The sequence below is a fragment of the Mercurialis annua genome, linkage group LG4, assembly GCF_937616625.2.
Source record: "Mercurialis annua linkage group LG4, ddMerAnnu1.2, whole genome shotgun sequence".
In the NCBI taxonomy this organism is placed as follows: Eukaryota; Viridiplantae; Streptophyta; class Magnoliopsida; order Malpighiales; family Euphorbiaceae; genus Mercurialis; species Mercurialis annua.
In genome coordinates, this window is record NC_065573.1 from 31549295 (window position 1) to 31572080 (window position 22786).

Below are 22786 nucleotides of genomic sequence, written 5' to 3' on the forward strand. Positions count from 1 at the left end.
CATATACTACATAATACTTTAGCATATATGTGTGGTCCAGTATGAAAAGAAAATCTTTATAAAATCTAAAAAGAAAAGAAAAAAGCTAGCAATAACCTTAAAACAACTTATGGAAAAAGACTGATAAACTTAGAATTATGGAGAAAGTAGGGACGGACAGCTATCTATCAATTAACAGAAAAATTAATGAGTAATAGTTTATAGTTCAAAACTGATATAAACTCTGATTAATTTTTTTTTATTACAAACACTGATTAATTAGCATTATGCTAGAGTTGTGGGTTAATTTTTTTTTTCTCTCACAAACACTCTTACTACGCAGCTCTCCAATGGTAAAAAGAAAACAAGAAATCAATTAACAATTTATCCAAAAAAAGAAATCAATTAACATAAGAAAACGTAAAAAATTACTCACTTCTAGTCTCTTTTGTTTGAAATTCAAACGGTAGAATTTTTTATTTTTATTTCTATTAACAATTTAGCTTTTCTATCCATTTTAGTATTAGTCAATTGAGCTGATGAACTATATAGTCCCTCACTTTTAATTCTCTCAACAATTTCGTCTTTTCACGTTTACTCCTGTCAATAATTTCGTCTCTCATATTTGAAAATTAATTTACTCATAAATCTTTTGACTGAATCTGTTAATGCTAAAAATGGACAGAGAAATTAAATTGTTGACAAAAGATAAAATAACATATCATATTATTTGATTTAAAAAATTAAAATATAAATTATTATAAATATGAAAGGTCTCATAATAATTTGTTAGAAAACTTTTACTCAACAAAATCATCATACATAGTTTTTGATTGTTCAAAGTTATTTTTATGTGTTAATTCCTTTTTCTGCATCATTATTACTTGCTAGTATCAACATGCAATTGTCAAAGCATGCCGAGACTGATAATGATGGATAATTAGTACTCCTACTTGATTTAATGTACACCATCCACCTAATATTCATTATTCTAAAAAGACTTGGTGACGAAAAAAATCACTCATCTTTTAAGCTCATTTTAAGTTTGATTTTGATGTTGTAATTTCATCAATTGAATCTAAATTTATATTTTTAAATTTCAATTTCACTCTTAAGTACAAATTTGATTTTTTTATTTAAAAAGATATACTATAAGATATTATTTTTTAAATGAAAAAAAGTTCAAATAAGTACTTTATAGGCAAAAGGTATAAAAAAACCCTCGTAGTTTTCACAAAAGTACAAATCAGCCATTTTACTTTTTTGGGGTATAATTAAACCCTCTTTATTTTCAAATAGAACAAATAACCCCCTTCATCCAACATCATTAGAAACACTCGTTAATGATTGACATGTCTCTTATAATCATATAGGATAAAAGTTCAAAAATAATTTTAATATTTAAAATATTTACCAAAAATTTGAGGGGGTAAGTGTCCCAAAAGTAAACTAAAAGGGTTTATTTGTTCGATTTTAAAATAATAAGAGTTTAATTGTTCAATTTTAAAAATACGGGGGCTTAATTGTGCCCAAATAAAGTAAAAGGATTGATCTGTACTTTTGAAAAAAACTTGAGGGCTTTTTTATACCTTCTGCCTACTTTATACTCCCTCCATTTGATAATAGATGACGTTTTAGAGTAAATAAAGCATTTGGAAATAGTTGACGTTTTGTACTTCCCATGCACTTTCAAATTTTACTTTCCATATATGTCCTTATGTTCCACCTTCCAATTTAAAGCCTCATTTTCAATTGTTGCAATTCCCATACACTTTCAAATATATTGACGTTTTACAGTTCCCATGCACTTTCATATAAGTCTCTCATTTCCTTCAATTACATTAAATATAATTAGTCTTTCTAATTCTTTATATAAATAAAAATGGTTCATATAATCAGTTTATCTTAATTATAAAACTTCAAAAGAAAAGGCATGGATGAAGATAAGAGTGGGGAAAATGAAGAAATTGCAAAAGACAGCGACGAGAAGAAAAAAGTTAGGCTCGATTTTGATTTGAATATACCGGTGGATAAAGGGTTCGATTTAAACAAGTTTCCTGAGGAAGTTATTGAATGTGAGAATGAGGAAATTAGAAAAGAAATTATGAGAATGCTTCAAATTTATCTTCCTAATTTCTTTTGAATTAGTACTTTGTTTATCGTTTAAGTTACACAGATAATGTAACTATGTTATGATATGCAGACAACTTTGTTTATTGTTTAACTATTTTATGGTATGTCTCTGTTGGTGACTTCTTAGATTTGAAAAAGAGTTAGAATTTGCAGTATTTCATGTTGGTGACTTCAATAATACAAGTGAAAGACAAACAATTCATATTATTCTAAACCTATTGCATGCAAACTCAGTGCTTAACAAAATTTTAACATCCATACAAGTGCACTTTCCAACTATTGCATGTAAATTTGGTTGTTACAGAAGTTTTAGATATTAAAATTCTGGAAAAATGCAAAATTACATAATCAATACCAAAAAATATAGGAACAATGGAAACATGCTAAACTGTTGCAGTCAAGTTACATACTGCATAACTTCTTGTACTAATGTAGAATCACATTTTAGTTGGCTAGGGAGCTCCTTAAGATTTTCCAATTTTGCCTTGTTTATGTGTGGAATCTTATATTTATTTGACCCCTTTGCTTGCATTATTTCTATCATGCATAGTTGCAACGATAAAAATATACGATTTGATTTTCTCACGTCAAATGAGTCGTACGATCGCGCAACAGCTGAAATAAGCTCATCCACGGTTTTTGGTGCCTCTTTGTATTGCAGAGATTGAATTGCACTAAAAAAACCTAAATCCAAAATATTCAAATCAGGAGAATTTGCCGGTTGGCACATCAAACGAATATCAAATCCTCCGTATCTAGCTGCCTCACAAAAAGCTTCATCATTTTTGTCAACATGAGTTCTTGCATTGTCTTGCTGAATAAAAATCGGATTCATCATATCATCTCTTGGCCATTTTTCTTTAATTGCCGGTAAGAGTTTTTCAATCAAATATGATCTCATAATATCTCTATTTACCGAAGTTAACGGTTTTGTTTCTAACGTGCCTGCGAGTCTATTGATACTGTTTCTTCTAGCAGGTTCTTGTGTAACAAATGGAAAAATGCCAATTTTTCCATCAAATATTTCATTTCCTTGTCCATCAAATCTTGGACGAGCTATGGCACCTAGAAACATAACTTTGCAGATAAAATTTTTACTTTTACAGCTTCGTATTGGATCTTCTTCTGTCACGACCCGATTCCCGGATCGAGACCGGCGCTAGGGAATGGGAGTGGTTGCTCCGAAACCCGTAGCAAGCCTTAAAATAAAATCCATTTTTCTCATTAAAACAATTTAACTTTTCTTTAAAAAGTTTTCTCATATAAATTTGTTTCGAAATTCACTATAAATTTTTCGCGGAATAAAATCATACATTTTAGATTCCGAAACGTAAATACTAGGTCAACCATTTCACGGGACCTCTTTTCCATTTTTCACAACATGTCAACTTTTATAACCCTTTTTCAAAACGTTTTTAGGGTGAGACATGTAAATCACATTTATGCCACGTCGGGCCCACATACACATTTTTCTGTTTTGATGCCAACAGTTTCATTTACTGTTTTCCACATTTATCTCGGTATCTCAAATACCCGAGAGGCATCACAAAATTCCATAATAAGCATGCATACATATCATAATATTAAAGCGATGAAAATAAAACAGAGTATAACGTGGCAGTTCATCGCAAAGTAAAAAGCATGCTAAAGTACGTCCGTCTAAACAGTTCTACTGCAGCACTAAGATAGGTAAATATATATACAAGATACCACATCGTCCAAAACAGAGACTTCATGAACAAGAATATGAAGCCTCACCAAAAATGACAGTCTACGTACCTGAAAAATTGGTACAACAACGGGGTCAGATATACTGGTGAGTTGACATCTTACAAACACACATTAAATACTTAACTCGTCATAAAATAGATATATTTAAATATATACTACCGGTTCAATCGCAGAAACGTTAAAACTTTTGAAATGAAATGCATTTTCTAATCCATATTCCTCTAAGTCTCCTTTCAGACTTAGATTAATAAACTAGTCGGCTAAACCCGTAGATTCACTCGACTCTAGTTTATTTTCCACTATCCTTTACAGTTCTAAACCTTTCTTTAGACTGTTCCCAACTTTTCTCATGAACTCAACGACCGATAACATTAAGTGTTCCATGACGCCGTTAGTTCTTAAATCAATCGGCCGAACTCTAACGTTCCGTCACCGTTAACTTGTTCGGGGTTCTAGACCGTCGTCTTAGAAGCTCTCCCGCAATGTCTGGACCGTCGTCTCAGACTTCTAGACCGTCGTCTAGATTCACACAGTACATTCCTCTTTACGTAAAAATAAATATGCATGCAATAACTAGTGATCACATAGTCCTATTATAGCCCAAATAGGATGGTACGTTTCATAGACTCATTCCATAATAATTTTATTTACTCAAAATAAATATACGATATATTTAAAATGCTTTATGATATTAATTTTCCACATTAAAGTAATAATAGTAATTTTATTACTTTAATGTATGCATGTAATAATGCAAACTCACAGACTGTCGTTCCACAATTATTTACGCACGCTAATCCACATTTAGCTCCTCGGCAATTATTGCCCCGTGAATGCCTCGCATTCCGAGATTGACCTTTTGTCGAATCTCTAAACGTTTGTTAATCAAAACGTTTCCCACTAATCATCACGATCGACATCGTGGCCCGTACACATACTACGTATCGGGTTCAATCTTAGGAATCCAATTAAATTCATAATTTGGTCCATCTAAATCTTAGGTAAATTTTACCATTTTACCCTTTCGGAAAAATTCTCATATTTTAAAAATACTATTCGGTCCTTATACATTTTCATATTCCAAAATACCTTTATTCAAAATCCTCTTTTAATAAAAATATAATATACATACATACATCCTTTAATTAAAATTTTCCAATTTTAATTAAATAAAACATTAATTAGTTTATATCTAACTAATTAATTCCAATTTATTTTAAAATATAAATCTTTTGGGTCCAAGCCCAAATTAAAAGTTCAAAATCTTAAAAACTTTTAATTTAAACAAATTCAAGGTTTCACTTACCTTTTAAGTCCACCAAAATCCATTTAGGACATATTAGTCCTTATACTTTCAAATCTTGCATTTTAGTCCTTTTACCAAATTTTAAATTATTACTTACCTTTTTAACTTTTTAACTTTGGGTCCAAATTATTTAGTTAAGTCTAAATAAAAGTCCAAAGTTCTAGTCCGGGATCTAATTACGGTTTTCGGCCCCCTCTTGGCCTTGGTCCATTTTTTTTTTGGTTCGGTTTCAACCCGACCAAATCTTGGCTCGGTTAAACAGAGATACCGTGCTCCGTTTACCGGCCGGTAGTGGTTCGCCGACCACCACCCCACTCTCTAAACCACCTATACCAAAATTAGCCAATCAATATCAAATTGAATGAATTTTAATTCTAACAAAATATTTAATCACACTTGATTAAATATTACAACTCCAATCACAATCACAACAATTTACACAACTAAACATTAATAGCCAACTATTCGGCCAACATACCAAAATCACCAACTAACACAATTTTTTAACAATTAAGTATTTCCATGGCATACTTATTAACTCAACAATTAACCAAGAGATTTAAAAATATAATTTCTTTTAAATCAAGGATCTATTCGGCTTTTAGCCAAAATTTATCATTTCAAGTATTTAACCCCCATAACATATAAACATGATTTCAATCTCATCTAATTACCAACTAACATGCCAATTAAACAATACAAATCATTTATTAGCATTTTTCATATAATCGGTTAACAACTATTTATTGTTCAAAATTATCATGTAAATCCCATACATACAATTTCAACAATTACCCATAATCAAATTTTGTATACATTAATCATGCAATTCCAAAGACATATTCGGCCAACCAAGAAATTTTACAAACAACATCTATAATTCTTACTATCAACATATAACATGGCAACTCCCATAAATCATCATAAAATCACACACATATAAACATTTCGGCATACCCACTAAATAATTTTCATAATATTTTCATGCCATCATAGAATTATATTCGGCCATAACAAAATTTCCACTATTAAATCTTGTCAAAAACTAAATCATGCATCACATTTAAATTGATCTTTTAACAATCTAATTAATCATGCAAACTATAATAAATACAACAAATTATCAAAGAATGGAAAATCATAACACCATTCGGCAATTACAATTAAATTACCCACAAATTTTTATTTCAAAATCTTGAACATATTTCACACATGATCACCCATTTTAACAATTTTTAAACTCAAAACAATCTAACCCATAAATTTTCCTTTTTAATCTCATTATTTTCGGTTTTAAAGAAAATTATTAAATTTTCACACTTTGATCTTTGAAACCACCAAATTTTCTTAAGAAATTTAAAACATTTTAAATCATAAGATTTCAAACTCCATTTCATGAAAAATCTTGAAAATATTCGGCTCATTATGCCATAAACTTAACCCTTTAAATTTTCTTTTTGAAACCCTTAATTTTTCTCAAAAAACAACCTTTTAACACTCAAATATAAATTTCCAGCATTTTTTAAAGCTTAGTTCAAACATTTGTTCAAGTTAAAATTTAACACTTAACTACTAGAAAAACTTTGAATCTTTTAAAACCAACTCTTACCCATGTTTAATCTCACTCATTAAAGCCATAATCCAAGATTGCATGTAGGTTTTAAACCCTTGAACTAAAATTTTATCAAAACCGAAATTTTCAAAAACAAATAACAACCAATTAGTTGATCCTCTTAATAACCCACATTTTAAAAGAAAGATCATAAAAAAAACTTTGATTAAAACCTCCCATTAAGCTTGAAACCGAAGAAGAAGGAGAAGAATAAGAACTCACAAAACAACAATCACATAACACCCATTAAAAGCTTTTAATCTTACCTTAACAAAAAGCTTGAGTTAAGAATTAATGGGGTTTGTTATTTTCTTAGGGTTGGTTCGGCAAAGACAAAGAAAAATATGAGTGACTTTTGGTTTCTCTACAATCTTACTTTTTCTCCTAAGAAAGTGGGGAAGAAAAGAGATTTTCCCCTTATAGCATTTTAGTTTAAAAAGTTGTGGGGTCTAATTTACCTTTTTTAATTGCAATCATTAGCTCAACTCTTAGGCTACATGCATGTTGACAAGTGTCCCAATATGTGTCACCTCACACACACTTGCTTTCTCCCCAAGTTAAGCCAATCTTAGCTTATTTAGATTATTTTTACGGTTTTCGAGGTTCCGTAAAATCTTTCTCGAAAAACGTTTCCGAACTAAATTAATTTCTTATATGATCAAATCTTGAGCAAATATATTTATAACTTAATTTTTTAACGTTTTTAATTATTTACATCGGTTTTACCAATTAATGACCGAAAATTACGAAAATGCCACCCATGCACAATAATTAATTTTCGTAGCCATGCACACGTAAACATTTAAATAATTAATCACATATCACAAATAAATCAATCACATGCATTTAAACACCGAAAAATTAATTTCTAAGCCGGTACTCTACCGCCGTTAATTTCCAATTCACCGCATTTTCAAAAATTCCATATTTTGAAAATTAGGGGTATTACATTCACTCCCCCTTATAAAAATTCGTCCTCGAATTTTCATAATCCTTTTTCCTTTCAATTTCATTCCTTTTCCTTTCCATTTCCGTAACTCGGAACTTTTCCGACTCAAAGGTAACTCTACCTTTCTTATCACGACTTTGCCTTTACGGAAATTCTCACATACTAAACACACTTGCTAAGGCTATACTTAATCATAACTTAAGCATACCACCAAAATAACATCTACTCCAAAACTTAATGTTTTCATGGGATTTCTATAGTCAAGTTTAACTAGTTTCTAGTTATCACTTAACTACCCAATTATCCTATATTCAATTTGGATAACCATATAATGGCTATATCACTTTATCTTCTATTACTTCTTTATTTATTTTAAATATTTTTCTATAGACTTTCCAACTCATACATATATTTTCTTTAGAAATAACTCATTCACATAATTCTAAAGATTTTAGAATGTGACACACTTATCAAAAATAAAAATTTTAGTTATACAAAATTTTCATTATTTCCGGGAGTACTTACCCGTTTTTGGCTCACTTTAAAATTCTCCAAAATTTTTTTTTTTAAACTTTTGGTCGACACAACTTTTTCTTGAAAACATAAAATTTTCATTCATTACTTCTCATATAACCATAGCTCGGGATAATGACGGCTCTCACTATCAAAGAGTTGCATTTTTCTTTTAAAATTTATTTTCATGATGAATGTAAATATTACCTTTATGCATTTTCAACATTTTACATGCATGCTAAATGTTTTATGTTGGGTCCGAGCTTGCTATATCGTTTTTAAATACAAACTTTAAAATTTCATAGAAAAATTTTCGTAAGTTACTTTTGGATTTGTACTCCGAGAATAATTAAGATTTTATTAATCCTAAATTTCTCTTATGATTTCTATTGCCCCTTTTTTTTTTTTATCTTACTCCACTATTTTATTTATTTACCGTAAAATACACATTCCATTCTACAACCGAATTATACTCCATTTTTATACACTATATTATTCCAATTACTAATTCATTGAGTGAATTTATTTTACTAATCCCATTTTACCTTTTTCATTCATGCTTCATTCTTATTATTTTGTTTTCTACTCATTTTATCATACTATTATTTCTATTTACCAATAATCTAACTTTTAGACTTAAAACGAAACTTAATCTTAAAGAATACCTGTCGCTACTCCCGAGATCTAAATCTCACTCCTAATCCAACGGAACATACTCCTCGGGATCCTCCTCCGGGTCTTCTTCCGGATCCTCCTCTTGCTCCTCATCATCGGGTATCATCGCTCCAAAGATAGGATTCTCGGTATAGGGATAAAAATAAGCTTGCGGTGGTGTTCCTCGGGCTAACATATACTCCTCTAATGCTAATGCTCGTCCGTATAAGTACGGAAGTGGTCTCGCCCTCTCATTCAACAATCCGTAAAACTCATCACCTAAACCGTAAATGAAACGGGAATGAACATCCTCCGTATTCATCATCAAATCCGGTACCGCCGAATTAAACCTCATGAATTCCTCCATATACTCTCGAACCGACTTGCTTCCCCTAGTCAAAGTATCGAGATAACCTCCCAACAACACATACCTATACCTCTCACGGCTCTCGGTTCTAGCCACATCATCTAAGGCTTCGGCAACCCTTTCCTTAGCCTCTATAGCATTCATCTTAGCCTCCTTAAACTTGTCCACTCCCTTGGTGAACCAATCGGCTCTAAAGCTAGGGTTCGGTGGTTGCAACCCAACCGATTCCGATTGAAAGCCATTTCCAATAGCATTACTACCATTTTCAGCATTTGCGGTTTCCGGGGTCACGCTCCTCAAAAACTGCTCTACATTCACGTTGACCGATCCGGCATCCGCAACATACCGATTCCCTTGTGACATGTTATCCGAAAATCTAGACATACTGTCACAAAATAAAACCCACGTGAATCCCGTGCACATTATACACACAATAATCACAATTATCACAATTTTCACATTATCACCGAACACATTTCGGTTCAACCAACACACCATGCAAAAATTAAATCACATACTCACTTTACACATTTTTCACATAGCAATTACACCATAAATTTTCGGTTTCAATAACCCAATCAAATCTCAATTATCAATCACGTTATTGCAAATATTCACAAAATCATATTCCCAATTATCACATCAAACAATTGCAATTAATCACCAAATCACATTTTCAAGCATTAAATCACATAATTGCAATCAATCACAAAATCACATTATCGTTTAATCACAACAACACAAATTCAATTCCTAGGGAACACTACGGAATAGAATTTTGAAAAACGATAACTTAGTCAAGACATGACATCGATTTCCTATTTTGCTGCAGTAGATTTCCTAGGGATACTCATTCCTTCCTAGGAACTCAATAAACAACTCAACTTTTCACATAACACCACATCATCAAAAATTTCGATTCGCACATCGAAATAAAATCACCATTTTTTTTTTTTCATTTTCTCAAAAATTTTCGATTCTCTTTTCGAAAATAAAATCACTTTTTCACGCAATGGCCCAATTAATCAACCATTGCTCTGATACCACCTTTGTCACGACCCGATTCCCGGATCGAGACCGGCGCTAGGGAATGGGAGTGGTTGCTCCGAAACCCGTAGCAAGCCTTAAAATAAAATCCATTTTTCTCATTAAAACAATTTAACTTTTCTTTAAAAAGTTTTCTCATATAAATTTGTTTCGAAATTCACTATAAATTTTTCGCGGAATAAAATCATACATTTTAGATTCCGAAACGTAAATACTAGGTCAACCATTTCACGGGACCTCTTTTCCATTTTTCACAACATGTCAACTTTTATAACCCTTTTTCAAAACGTTTTTAGGGTGAGACATGTAAATCACATTTATGCCACGTCGGGCCCACATACACATTTTTCTGTTTTGATGCCAACAGTTTCATTTACTGTTTTCCACATTTATCTCGGTATCTCAAATACCCGAGAGGCATCACAAAATTCCATAATAAGCATGCATACATATCATAATATTAAAGCGATGAAAATAAAACAGAGTATAACGTGGCAGTTCATCGCAAAGTAAAAAGCATGCTAAAGTACGTCCGTCTAAACAGTTCTACTGCAGCACTAAGATAGGTAAATATATATACAAGATACCACATCGTCCAAAACAGAGACTTCATGAACAAGAATATGAAGCCTCACCAAAAATGACAGTCTACGTACCTGAAAAATTGGTACAACAACGGGGTCAGATATACTGGTGAGTTGACATCTTACAAACACACATTAAATACTTAACTCGTCATAAAATAGATATATTTAAATATATACTACCGGTTCAATCGCAGAAACGTTAAAACTTTTGAAATGAAATGCATTTTCTAATCCATATTCCTCTAAGTCTCCTTTCAGACTTAGATTAATAAACTAGTCGGCTAAACCCGTAGATTCACTCGACTCTAGTTTATTTTCCACTATCCTTTACAGTTCTAAACCTTTCTTTAGACTGTTCCCAACTTTTCTCATGAACTCAACGACCGATAACATTAAGTGTTCCATGACGCCGTTAGTTCTTAAATCAATCGGCCGAACTCTAACGTTCCGTCACCGTTAACTTGTTCGGGGTTCTAGACCGTCGTCTTAGAAGCTCTCCCGCAATGTCTGGACCGTCGTCTCAGACTTCTAGACCGTCGTCTAGATTCACACAGTACATTCCTCTTTACGTAAAAATAAATATGCATGCAATAACTAGTGATCACATAGTCCTATTATAGCCCAAATAGGATGGTACGTTTCATAGACTCATTCCATAATAATTTTATTTACTCAAAATAAATATACGATATATTTAAAATGCTTTATGATATTAATTTTCCACATTAAAGTAATAATAGTAATTTTATTACTTTAATGTATGCATGTAATAATGCAAACTCACAGACTGTCGTTCCACAATTATTTACGCACGCTAATCCACATTTAGCTCCTCGGCAATTATTGCCCCGTGAATGCCTCGCATTCCGAGATTGACCTTTTGTCGAATCTCTAAACGTTTGTTAATCAAAACGTTTCCCACTAATCATCACGATCGACATCGTGGCCCGTACACATACTACGTATCGGGTTCAATCTTAGGAATCCAATTAAATTCATAATTTGGTCCATCTAAATCTTAGGTAAATTTTACCATTTTACCCTTTCGGAAAAATTCTCATATTTTAAAAATACTATTCGGTCCTTATACATTTTCATATTCCAAAATACCTTTATTCAAAATCCTCTTTTAATAAAAATATAATATACATACATACATCCTTTAATTAAAATTTTCCAATTTTAATTAAATAAAACATTAATTAGTTTATATCTAACTAATTAATTCCAATTTATTTTAAAATATAAATCTTTTGGGTCCAAGCCCAAATTAAAAGTTCAAAATCTTAAAAACTTTTAATTTAAACAAATTCAAGGTTTCACTTACCTTTTAAGTCCACCAAAATCCATTTAGGACATATTAGTCCTTATACTTTCAAATCTTGCATTTTAGTCCTTTTACCAAATTTTAAATTATTACTTACCTTTTTAACTTTTTAACTTTGGGTCCAAATTATTTAGTTAAGTCTAAATAAAAGTCCAAAGTTCTAGTCCGGGATCTAATTACGGTTTTCGGCCCCCTCTTGGCCTTGGTCCATTTTTTTTTTGGTTCGGTTTCAACCCGACCAAATCTTGGCTCGGTTAAACAGAGATACCGTGCTCCGTTTACCGGCCGGTAGTGGTTCGCCGACCACCACCCCACTCTCTAAACCACCTATACCAAAATTAGCCAATCAATATCAAATTGAATGAATTTTAATTCTAACAAAATATTTAATCACACTTGATTAAATATTACAACTCCAATCACAATCACAACAATTTACACAACTAAACATTAATAGCCAACTATTCGGCCAACATACCAAAATCACCAACTAACACAATTTTTTAACAATTAAGTATTTCCATGGCATACTTATTAACTCAACAATTAACCAAGAGATTTAAAAATATAATTTCTTTTAAATCAAGGATCTATTCGGCTTTTAGCCAAAATTTATCATTTCAAGTATTTAACCCCCATAACATATAAACATGATTTCAATCTCATCTAATTACCAACTAACATGCCAATTAAACAATACAAATCATTTATTAGCATTTTTCATATAATCGGTTAACAACTATTTATTGTTCAAAATTATCATGTAAATCCCATACATACAATTTCAACAATTACCCATAATCAAATTTTGTATACATTAATCATGCAATTCCAAAGACATATTCGGCCAACCAAGAAATTTTACAAACAACATCTATAATTCTTACTATCAACATATAACATGGCAACTCCCATAAATCATCATAAAATCACACACATATAAACATTTCGGCATACCCACTAAATAATTTTCATAATATTTTCATGCCATCATAGAATTATATTCGGCCATAACAAAATTTCCACTATTAAATCTTGTCAAAAACTAAATCATGCATCACATTTAAATTGATCTTTTAACAATCTAATTAATCATGCAAACTATAATAAATACAACAAATTATCAAAGAATGGAAAATCATAACACCATTCGGCAATTACAATTAAATTACCCACAAATTTTTATTTCAAAATCTTGAACATATTTCACACATGATCACCCATTTTAACAATTTTTAAACTCAAAACAATCTAACCCATAAATTTTCCTTTTTAATCTCATTATTTTCGGTTTTAAAGAAAATTATTAAATTTTCACACTTTGATCTTTGAAACCACCAAATTTTCTTAAGAAATTTAAAACATTTTAAATCATAAGATTTCAAACTCCATTTCATGAAAAATCTTGAAAATATTCGGCTCATTATGCCATAAACTTAACCCTTTAAATTTTCTTTTTGAAACCCTTAATTTTTCTCAAAAAACAACCTTTTAACACTCAAATATAAATTTCCAGCATTTTTTAAAGCTTAGTTCAAACATTTGTTCAAGTTAAAATTTAACACTTAACTACTAGAAAAACTTTGAATCTTTTAAAACCAACTCTTACCCATGTTTAATCTCACTCATTAAAGCCATAATCCAAGATTGCATGTAGGTTTTAAACCCTTGAACTAAAATTTTATCAAAACCGAAATTTTCAAAAACAAATAACAACCAATTAGTTGATCCTCTTAATAACCCACATTTTAAAAGAAAGATCATAAAAAAAACTTTGATTAAAACCTCCCATTAAGCTTGAAACCGAAGAAGAAGGAGAAGAATAAGAACTCACAAAACAACAATCACATAACACCCATTAAAAGCTTTTAATCTTACCTTAACAAAAAGCTTGAGTTAAGAATTAATGGGGTTTGTTATTTTCTTAGGGTTGGTTCGGCAAAGACAAAGAAAAATATGAGTGACTTTTGGTTTCTCTACAATCTTACTTTTTCTCCTAAGAAAGTGGGGAAGAAAAGAGATTTTCCCCTTATAGCATTTTAGTTTAAAAAGTTGTGGGGTCTAATTTACCTTTTTTAATTGCAATCATTAGCTCAACTCTTAGGCTACATGCATGTTGACAAGTGTCCCAATATGTGTCACCTCACACACACTTGCTTTCTCCCCAAGTTAAGCCAATCTTAGCTTATTTAGATTATTTTTACGGTTTTCGAGGTTCCGTAAAATCTTTCTCGAAAAACGTTTCCGAACTAAATTAATTTCTTATATGATCAAATCTTGAGCAAATATATTTATAACTTAATTTTTTAACGTTTTTAATTATTTACATCGGTTTTACCAATTAATGACCGAAAATTACGAAAATGCCACCCATGCACAATAATTAATTTTCGTAGCCATGCACACGTAAACATTTAAATAATTAATCACATATCACAAATAAATCAATCACATGCATTTAAACACCGAAAAATTAATTTCTAAGCCGGTACTCTACCGCCGTTAATTTCCAATTCACCGCATTTTCAAAAATTCCATATTTTGAAAATTAGGGGTATTACATCTTCAACTGTCAACAAGTAGTATTTTTCTGATTTTTTTGTCATATAAAACCACTTCTCGTCAATATGAATGATGTTGTACATTCCTTTAAAAATCGGATCGTGAGGAATGCTACTTTCATTAAGCATCGAAATGCAAAATTGTAATCTAGCTCTCATATTTTCCTCTTTTAGAAAAGGCTTAATGGCATTCGAATGTCGTCGGATGGCACCAGATTTGAGAAGATTAAACACTCTATTTTTGCTCATGTTTATAGAACATGCTAAAGATTCTAAACTTGTCCGTTTGTGTAAAGGGACACTCCGAATTAGTTCCAAATCAATTTCAACTTTTTTCCGCCCACAATTTCCCGTCTTTTTATGAGATACTCCACCATTTTCAGTTTGTTTAGCTTGTCTCCAAATACGTTGAATTGAACGAACCGAAACTGAAAATGTTGCAGCCACCATGTTTGTAATCCCTCGTTTTAATTTTCCATCAACACTTTTCTCCAATAGCATGTCATATATAGCTCTTCTTTCATCATTGTTCAACTCTTTTTTAATTCTTTGATTTTGTGTACGTGATGGTAACTCATCTAATATGGAGAAAGAACAAGAACACAATAAATTTAAGAAGAAATACTCTACAAAAACTAAAATGAAATAGAAAAATTATTCAGTATAGAAAATACACATCACCAAAATGAAAACACAAACTTACCAACACTCATTGGAGATTCTGGAAGAACATTGAGATCGAAAGTATAATTGTTAATAGCATCGTTGAGGTTTGGGATGTGATAATTTAATTGCTCTTGTAAATTCTGCTGTTGTAATTCGATATTCCCATCAATATCTAAATCATTTGAATACTCTAAATTTAAATCAGGAATAATAAACTGTTGATGTTCTTCATTTGTTGCCATATTCATCTATGATTGATATGTCAAAATTAAGCTTCCTTTAATAACCTGTATTTTTGGAGGGAAATCTGAAAATTTCTTTTTAAAGTTCATTTGAAAATTTTCTTTTAAAATTTATTTGGAAATTTTATTTTTAAATTTGGAAACCCCGCCATGTAATCTATAAGTTTGCTTTAGATGATTACGTTTGACAGATTGACTAATTGAAAATTCATGCATGGAAAATAAAACGTTTGCTTTAATCAATATGGAAAGAATCTTTTCTAATTTCTCACAACAATAATATGGAAAGAGTTTTCCTATTTCTCATAAGGATACATTGCATTATTTTGACGTTTAATGACAACAGCAATTAATTCTCCACAAAGTAAATGTTTAGGGTTATATTAGTCATTTAGATCTATATTTAAGGCAAATTTATTGACTCCTTAATATGTGAGCCATTGCCAAAAACGTCATCTAATTCAAAATGGAGGGAGTAATAGTTTTTATAAATTTTTTTTAAATGGAAAAAATCCAATTTAATTTTAAAGGTGGAAGTGAAAACTAAACGTGTGAACTTTGGCACAAATGACGAAATTGCAACATTAGGTTAAAATTGAGAACGTGCTAAAAAGTGGGTGATTTTTGTGGTTATTAGGCCTTCTAAGAATAATAATTAAACCTTAGACCAGTACTCATTAATTGCCAATTCGGGATAAATGCGAATTACTGCACATTCTTGCATGTAATGCTTATTATTTATCAGGTTATCGAAAATAATTTTCTAACTATTCTGCATATCTTGTAATTATAATTATAAGATTTGATATAATATAATTGCTATTTAATTATCAAAAAAATTATTTAAAGATAAAATAGATTAATTTTAGAAAAAAATATCACACTTGCTCTTAATGTAAAATAATGTCTTATCTTTTAGTGTGTCTTGTTTTCTTTTTAATACATTCAATTATAATCAATAAAGATGTATATAATATTTAAATATTTACACAATAAATAATTATTTATAATTTGAGATAAAGAAATTAAAATAATACAAATTTATTTGAAAGAAAAAGAGTGATTATCAAATTTAAATTCTTAAAATTGGTTGGTTGACTAATTTAATCGAAAGATTGATCTGCTGACATTCAAACTATCACTTATTCTATTTTGGTTAATGAATTTTGATTTATTTATTTTAATTATTAAATTTTAATTTTATTTTAGAGGAAATTTTTTGGACAAAATACTAGTGGCAATTAGATTTTTCCAGTGGCAATCATTTTTTACTCGTATTTTTCTAAATATTTATCATTTATACATAATTTTAATTCAACGAGAAGTTTTTAGGACAAATTATGGATAAATGACAAATTTCCAGCAAAAAAAGTTTGGCTACCGCATATACATTTTTCACCGGAAACTCATCCGTTAAAACAATATTAAGGTTCACTAACTAAATTATAAAAAAATATTGTGGTAATCAAATTTAAATAAATTGTCATTTAGTCATCAAAATATAAAAAAATACAGTAATTTAAGCCTTCGAAATCAATATCCAATTAGCATGAAATTACTAACATTTTCGGTCTAGAAAAAATGAAGAATTAGATATTACATTATAATTTGATAAACTTATAATTCATTTAGACCAACATTACTGAAATTTGAACCAGATGAAGTGGTTAAAGCTGATTAATCAACTAAATAATTCGGCAAAAGTAAATTATGAGCTAGTTGATAATTACCACTTTATTGTATACACTAAATGATAAACAAATTTTAAAAATTTAAGTTTTAAAGTTGATAGTTGTGATCAATTAATTTCATTTTTTAAATTTTTCTTTTAATTTGTGAGCTAATTATTTTTGTAATTAGCAATTTGCCTTCTAATTAAATTAATTTATAAAAATAGACTTAATTAATTATAACTATCAATTTTAAAATTGAATTATCCAAAAAGTAAATTTAAATACTAATTGTCTATTATTTAGATGATGAGATGATAAATTACTATTTAAATCAATTTTAAAAAACATAACAAGAAAAGTTTATTCCATAGTTGGGCCCATAATTTTCCAACCACATAAACACTTAATATCCAAACTTTCTTAGTTATTTCATGTGTGAAATCTCGTTAAGAGTCTGGGAGTTTTGGCCTCGTTGGCAAAAACTCTTAAGATATTCTTCTAATATTTTGGATTCGATCCAAATCTTAATAGTCAGTGGGCTGATTTAAAAAGAAACGTATACAATTACAATTAACTCCCGTTAAGAAGCCCTTTCTGAATAAAAGGAAAAAACCAAACTTTGTGAGGAACTCTTTGCACAAATATTACGGTATTTTCATTCTATGAAAGGAGTGCTTTAAAAAATAAATTTAAAATTAGTATTAATTAAATTATTGTTATTTTCTGCTAACAACTAATTCGAGTAATTTTATTTCTAATAAAAAAAGAGTGATTTTCAATTTTCTAATTAGCTGAAAATCCACATCCTCGATCCAACCCATATTATTTATTGCTATTTAATTTTAGTATCAATAAAATGTTAAATGGTGAAGTATTTCATTTAAGTTTGAGTATATGTACAAAATTCTTAAGTTGATCAAAGTTTTTATTTACATGTAAAAAAATTAGACCGATCAACTTTTCTAATGATTTTTGCAATTTGTATGTTGAGAATTTTTTATCAAACCAAAATTCTAAAATTCAATGAAGGATCAAGATTATTCTGATAGGAAAAATATCTTCAAAATACCAACTTTTAAACCTCTTCTCAATTATATTCTTACTTTATAAATCGCTAATTTTATCAAAAATTCTAAAATTTAATGAAGAATGAAGATTATTCTAAGTAGGCAAAATAGTAACCGATTCTTTATTGAATGAAATGATTGGGTTACAAAAACGAAACACAATTTATCTACTTGCTGGTTTCAACCAGCTAGTCTACTGAATTTAATTATCTAATAACCGATTCAAAACAGAAAAAATTTCACATGCGCACACATACAAATCAGTGAAAACAGAATAGCTATGCTAAAATACAAACAAACCTATATAATATAAGCTTACAATCACAAGCTTTATCAAGTTAAAGAGCTTTATGATCTCGGTGATTGATTGAACAAGAAATAACTGCAGTTACAGAAGAAATGGAATTAAAATAGCATAATTAATAAAATTTTAAAATATAATTATAATTGATAAAAATAATTAATATTCAGAATTTTGGATCCGCACGGCTGAATTCAATTGAGTATAGAAGGGGTTGTGATGAGGAGACAAAACAAATGGGAGGATTTTCCAGTCATGATCTATCATTTTGGCTGCTTTCATGGAGCATTTGTTTGCTAAAGAAAAATAAAACATTGACTAGTGAAGGTCGACAGTTTACCGGGAAAGTTGCCATTTCAAATTGACCCTTAATTTGGCACAGCTTCTGGAATTTTAGGATGAATATTTATTCCATGGAAATTCACTAATGCCTTTTTACTTGGAAATTTAACATAATCTTAAGTTTATTTTGTAAAACTAGCAAAATCCCTTTATTTTTTTTGATATTTTAATGAACTTCTTTTAGTGTCTAAGCTATTCATGTTCAAATATGTACTATTAAAGACGTTAAGTGAGGTTGATTCCGAATTATTAAGCTCTAAATACATCCTGAAAGTTCTGGTTTGAGTAGCATTTCAGTACATTTTGTTGTTTCCAATTCCTAAAATTTTAATTTATGTTTTTTTTAATGAAACGCCGCAGTCGAGAAATCAAGTTTCTCGCTGTCAAATAATAGGTTAAGTTATCGAGAAAATAAAGTAAAATCATATAAAAGTCCATTATAATATCGCTTTGATAGATGTGCGAAAAATGATTTATAAAATTATAGAGACCAATTATATCATAACTTCTTAATTAATGGCATAACGAGTAGAGATGAACTATAAAAAAATGTTTCTTAAATAAATTTAGAATCTTTATGAAAAATAAAAAATACTACTTATAAACATAAGAAGCATATTTATAAATTTTTAAAATAGATGGAAATAAATAAAATATTTAGAATCTAGAACTTTTGAAACTACATTTTCACCCCCTCGATGTTGGTAGAATTATCATTTACAATTTAATTTTACATTATTAGCACGCGCGCGCATACATACATACATTTAGAAAAAATGCTTAACCTTAACCAAAACTATTTCGTATTATTTATGAACATATATAATATTTTAAATTTAATAGTTTTATTCAGACGACCAGTACAATTCGGGATTTTTTTATATAAAATATCCTACGTTTCAAAAGTAATTATAATAATTTAGGTCATGCTTAGGCAATTTCACTCAGTATTCAGTTTTATAAAGATAATTTTAAAAATGACTTGTTTTTCTTAATAAGGGCTTTTTTCTCTCTCTATCTCAATTTTTTCACATAGGCGTCGCATTTTTTCTCTTCTCTTTCAAATCTATTTGTTCTCTCTCTTCTTTTTTTGTTCTCTCAGATTTATCTCTTCCCCCATTCTTCTCTTATTTTCTTTTCTCAGATCTACGAGCACAACAAAAGTCACCGCTTTTTAGATCTACGACCACAACAACGTTGTATTTTTTTTCAGTTGTTTCATCGTCGTCATATTTTTATGGTGATTTTATCGTCTCCATATTTCTTCCGGTGATTTCATCGTTGTCGTCTTTCTTCCGGTGGTTTCATCGTCGTCGTTCTTTTTCTTTTTAAATTTTTTGTAATTGTTTAGATTATTTTAATTTTTTTTTGTGATTATTTAGATTATTTTAAATTGTTTAAATATTTTGTACACAATATATATATATATATATATATATATATATATATATATATATATATATATATATATATATATATATATATATATATGTATATATATATATATATAAGTGTTCTCTTGTATAATTGTTATCTTCTTCATATACTTGTTTTTTTTATTTTGATGCTACTGTTTTCATACACAACAAATTTATATGTGTTTTTATGGTGTTTTTGCTACTGATTTCGTACATAACAAATTGATTGATGTTTTATGGTGTTTTTATGATGTTTTTATGGTGTATTTACACTAAAATCCATAAAATACACTATAAATAGAATATAAAAAAAACTATAAAAACACCATAAAAACACCACCAGTAAATACTCCCTCCGTCCCGTTTCAGAAGGGACAGATGACTTTTTCACATATATTAAGAAAGCATTAACTATTATAGTGTTTTTTTATTTTACCCCTATTTATGATAGTGTTATATTTCGTGTATCGACTAATAGTCGTTAATTATGGAAAGAGAAAAGGGGATAAAAAGGAAAATTCATATAAATTGACACAAATAATACGATATGACCTTTTTAAGTGGGACAAATAAAAATGGGATATGTCCCTTCTTAAATGGGACGGAGGGAGTACAAAAAAAAGATATAAAACGTACAAAAATATAAAAAGGTATTTTTGAAATTAAAAAACCAAACAAGATTATTTTGATAAATAAAAAAATATGAGATGAAAAGGAGTCCAAAATTTAGATAACGCTATATTTCAAAAACGGTAACCTGAGAAATTTCCTCGTACAATCCATCAACTATTATCTTTAGGTCTAATTATTTAAAAATATTTAATCTTTTTAATTTTATCGTTTATATTTCAAAGATTTTAAACAGAATCCAATTTTTAAAATTGGATAAGAAAAATGTCTAAACATGTCTCTTATATTTGACATTTAGTTTAAATAAATCTGATTATTAACACCATGGCTGCAAGTTTTAGTTCTCAGATCACAACCCTTTGGAATTCTTCCATCATTAGCATTATTTAGGTGATGCGAAAAATTCGCAATTCAGTTATATTTGACGATGATCTTTCAAATATTCATATGGGACTACGATTAGTGTGGAAAATGATAAAGGAGATGGGTTTCTTCCTCGTCGGTAATATGTCTAACTCCCTCATTAATTTGTGTATCTTAGCTGCCCTTCATATTAAGGGTAATCCGAGAAGAGCTCCAAGATTGCTTTTGGTGTGTTGGTATCCTCCTCTGATAGGCTGGATTAAGGTTAAGACCGATGGCTCAGCTTTTGGTTCTCCTGGTGCTACAGGTGCAGAAGCCATTTTCAAAATTCATGTGAGAGGTTTCCCGAGAGATTGTTTTGCTTTTAGCAGGGGCGGAGCTAGCTTTTGTAAAATGGGGGGACGAAATCATACAAATTTTATTTTGAGGGGGCGAAATAAATAAAAATTACTGTATTTTTTCAAAAAAAAAAAATTCGAGGGTGTTTCTGTTAAAAAAAAAAATTGCAGGGACGGTCGCTACCTCAGCCATAAGGCTGGTTCCGCCCCTGGCTTTTAGTATTGGGATTTATTTTGCTTATATGGCAGAGCTTAGGGGAGTCATGAATATGGTTAAAATGTGATTCTTGTCATCAGATCGAGTTGCTTAGATCCAAATTTAAGTGCGTTCTTTGGCTGGTTGAAAATCAATGATTACAATGTTAACAGTTTGCTTCTCAGATGAAGTTTTGGGTATCTCATATTTTTAGCGAAAACAATATGGCAGCAAATAGTCAGCTAAACAACACAGAGTTTCGGCAAGTTCTTTTCTCTGGTGGGATTCAACTCTTGCATTTTGTAACTTTCTTAGAATTCAGGAGGATGCTTCTTATCGTTTTTATTAGCTATTCCAGTTTTGTTTCTTCTAATTTTTGTAATTTTCATTTTTCTATTACCATTATTGATGCTTTCATTAAAAGGGTGTCAACGTAGTTAATGTTCGGGCACGATCCTAATTTTTGCTTATCCAGCATTCCACTAAAATAAAATTCTTAATATTTTAAAAATATTAAAAATTGACACTATGCATTAACTGTAAAGGATGATATTTAGTCCTCATTTAAAGTATTTAATTTAAAAGAATAAATACTGATGGAGTCTGCCTTCTGAACCGGTGAATGAGACCTGCAAAACAGGGTAGAAGCTAATCGGACGGTGGTTGTCCGATTAACTCTCCGATGCTAAAGTCAGTTTAGAGCTTTGAGCAGTGTTTTTAGTATATAAATGTAATTGTGTTTACATACATACCTCGTCTTTCTAAGATAGAGCTTATCTTCCTA

At 29.9% G+C, this 22786-nt stretch overlaps 2 protein-coding genes across 2 annotated transcripts; both read right to left on the minus strand.

Moving 5' to 3' along the window:
• Nucleotides 1–2360: 2360 nt before the first annotated feature.
• Nucleotides 2361–6762, minus strand: LOC126678579 (uncharacterized). Its single transcript, XM_050373473.1, has 5 exons — nt 6759–6762; nt 5418–5476; nt 3816–3891; nt 2523–3177; nt 2361–2436 (listed from the first exon to the last, which is right to left on the minus strand). The coding sequence occupies exons 1-5, from the start codon at nt 6760–6762 to the stop codon at nt 2361–2363; spliced, it is 870 nt and encodes a 289-aa protein (XP_050229430.1).
• Nucleotides 6763–14730: 7968 nt separating this feature from the next.
• Nucleotides 14731–15674, minus strand: LOC126678580 (uncharacterized). Its single transcript, XM_050373474.1, has 2 exons — nt 15470–15674; nt 14731–15344 (listed from the first exon to the last, which is right to left on the minus strand). The coding sequence occupies exons 1-2, from the start codon at nt 15672–15674 to the stop codon at nt 14731–14733; spliced, it is 819 nt and encodes a 272-aa protein (XP_050229431.1).
• Between the last annotated feature and the right edge of the window lie 7112 nt (nt 15675–22786).

Coding starts and splice junctions, on each gene's coding strand:
- LOC126678579 (XM_050373473.1), bottom strand. Junction 3,892..5,417: donor CGGCCGGTAAACGGAGCACG/GTATCTCTGTTT, acceptor CCAATTTTTCAG/GTACGTAGACTGTCATTTTT. Junction 2,437..2,522: donor TTAGTACAAGAAGTTATGCA/GTATGTAACTTG, acceptor GCATTTTTCCAG/AATTTTAATATCTAAAACTT.
- LOC126678580 (XM_050373474.1), bottom strand. CDS start 15,674: ATGGCAACAAATGAAGAACATCAACAGTTTATTATTCCTGATTTAAAT. Junction 15,345..15,469: donor AGAATCTCCAATGAGTGTTG/GTAAGTTTGTGT, acceptor TCTCCATATTAG/ATGAGTTACCATCACGTACA.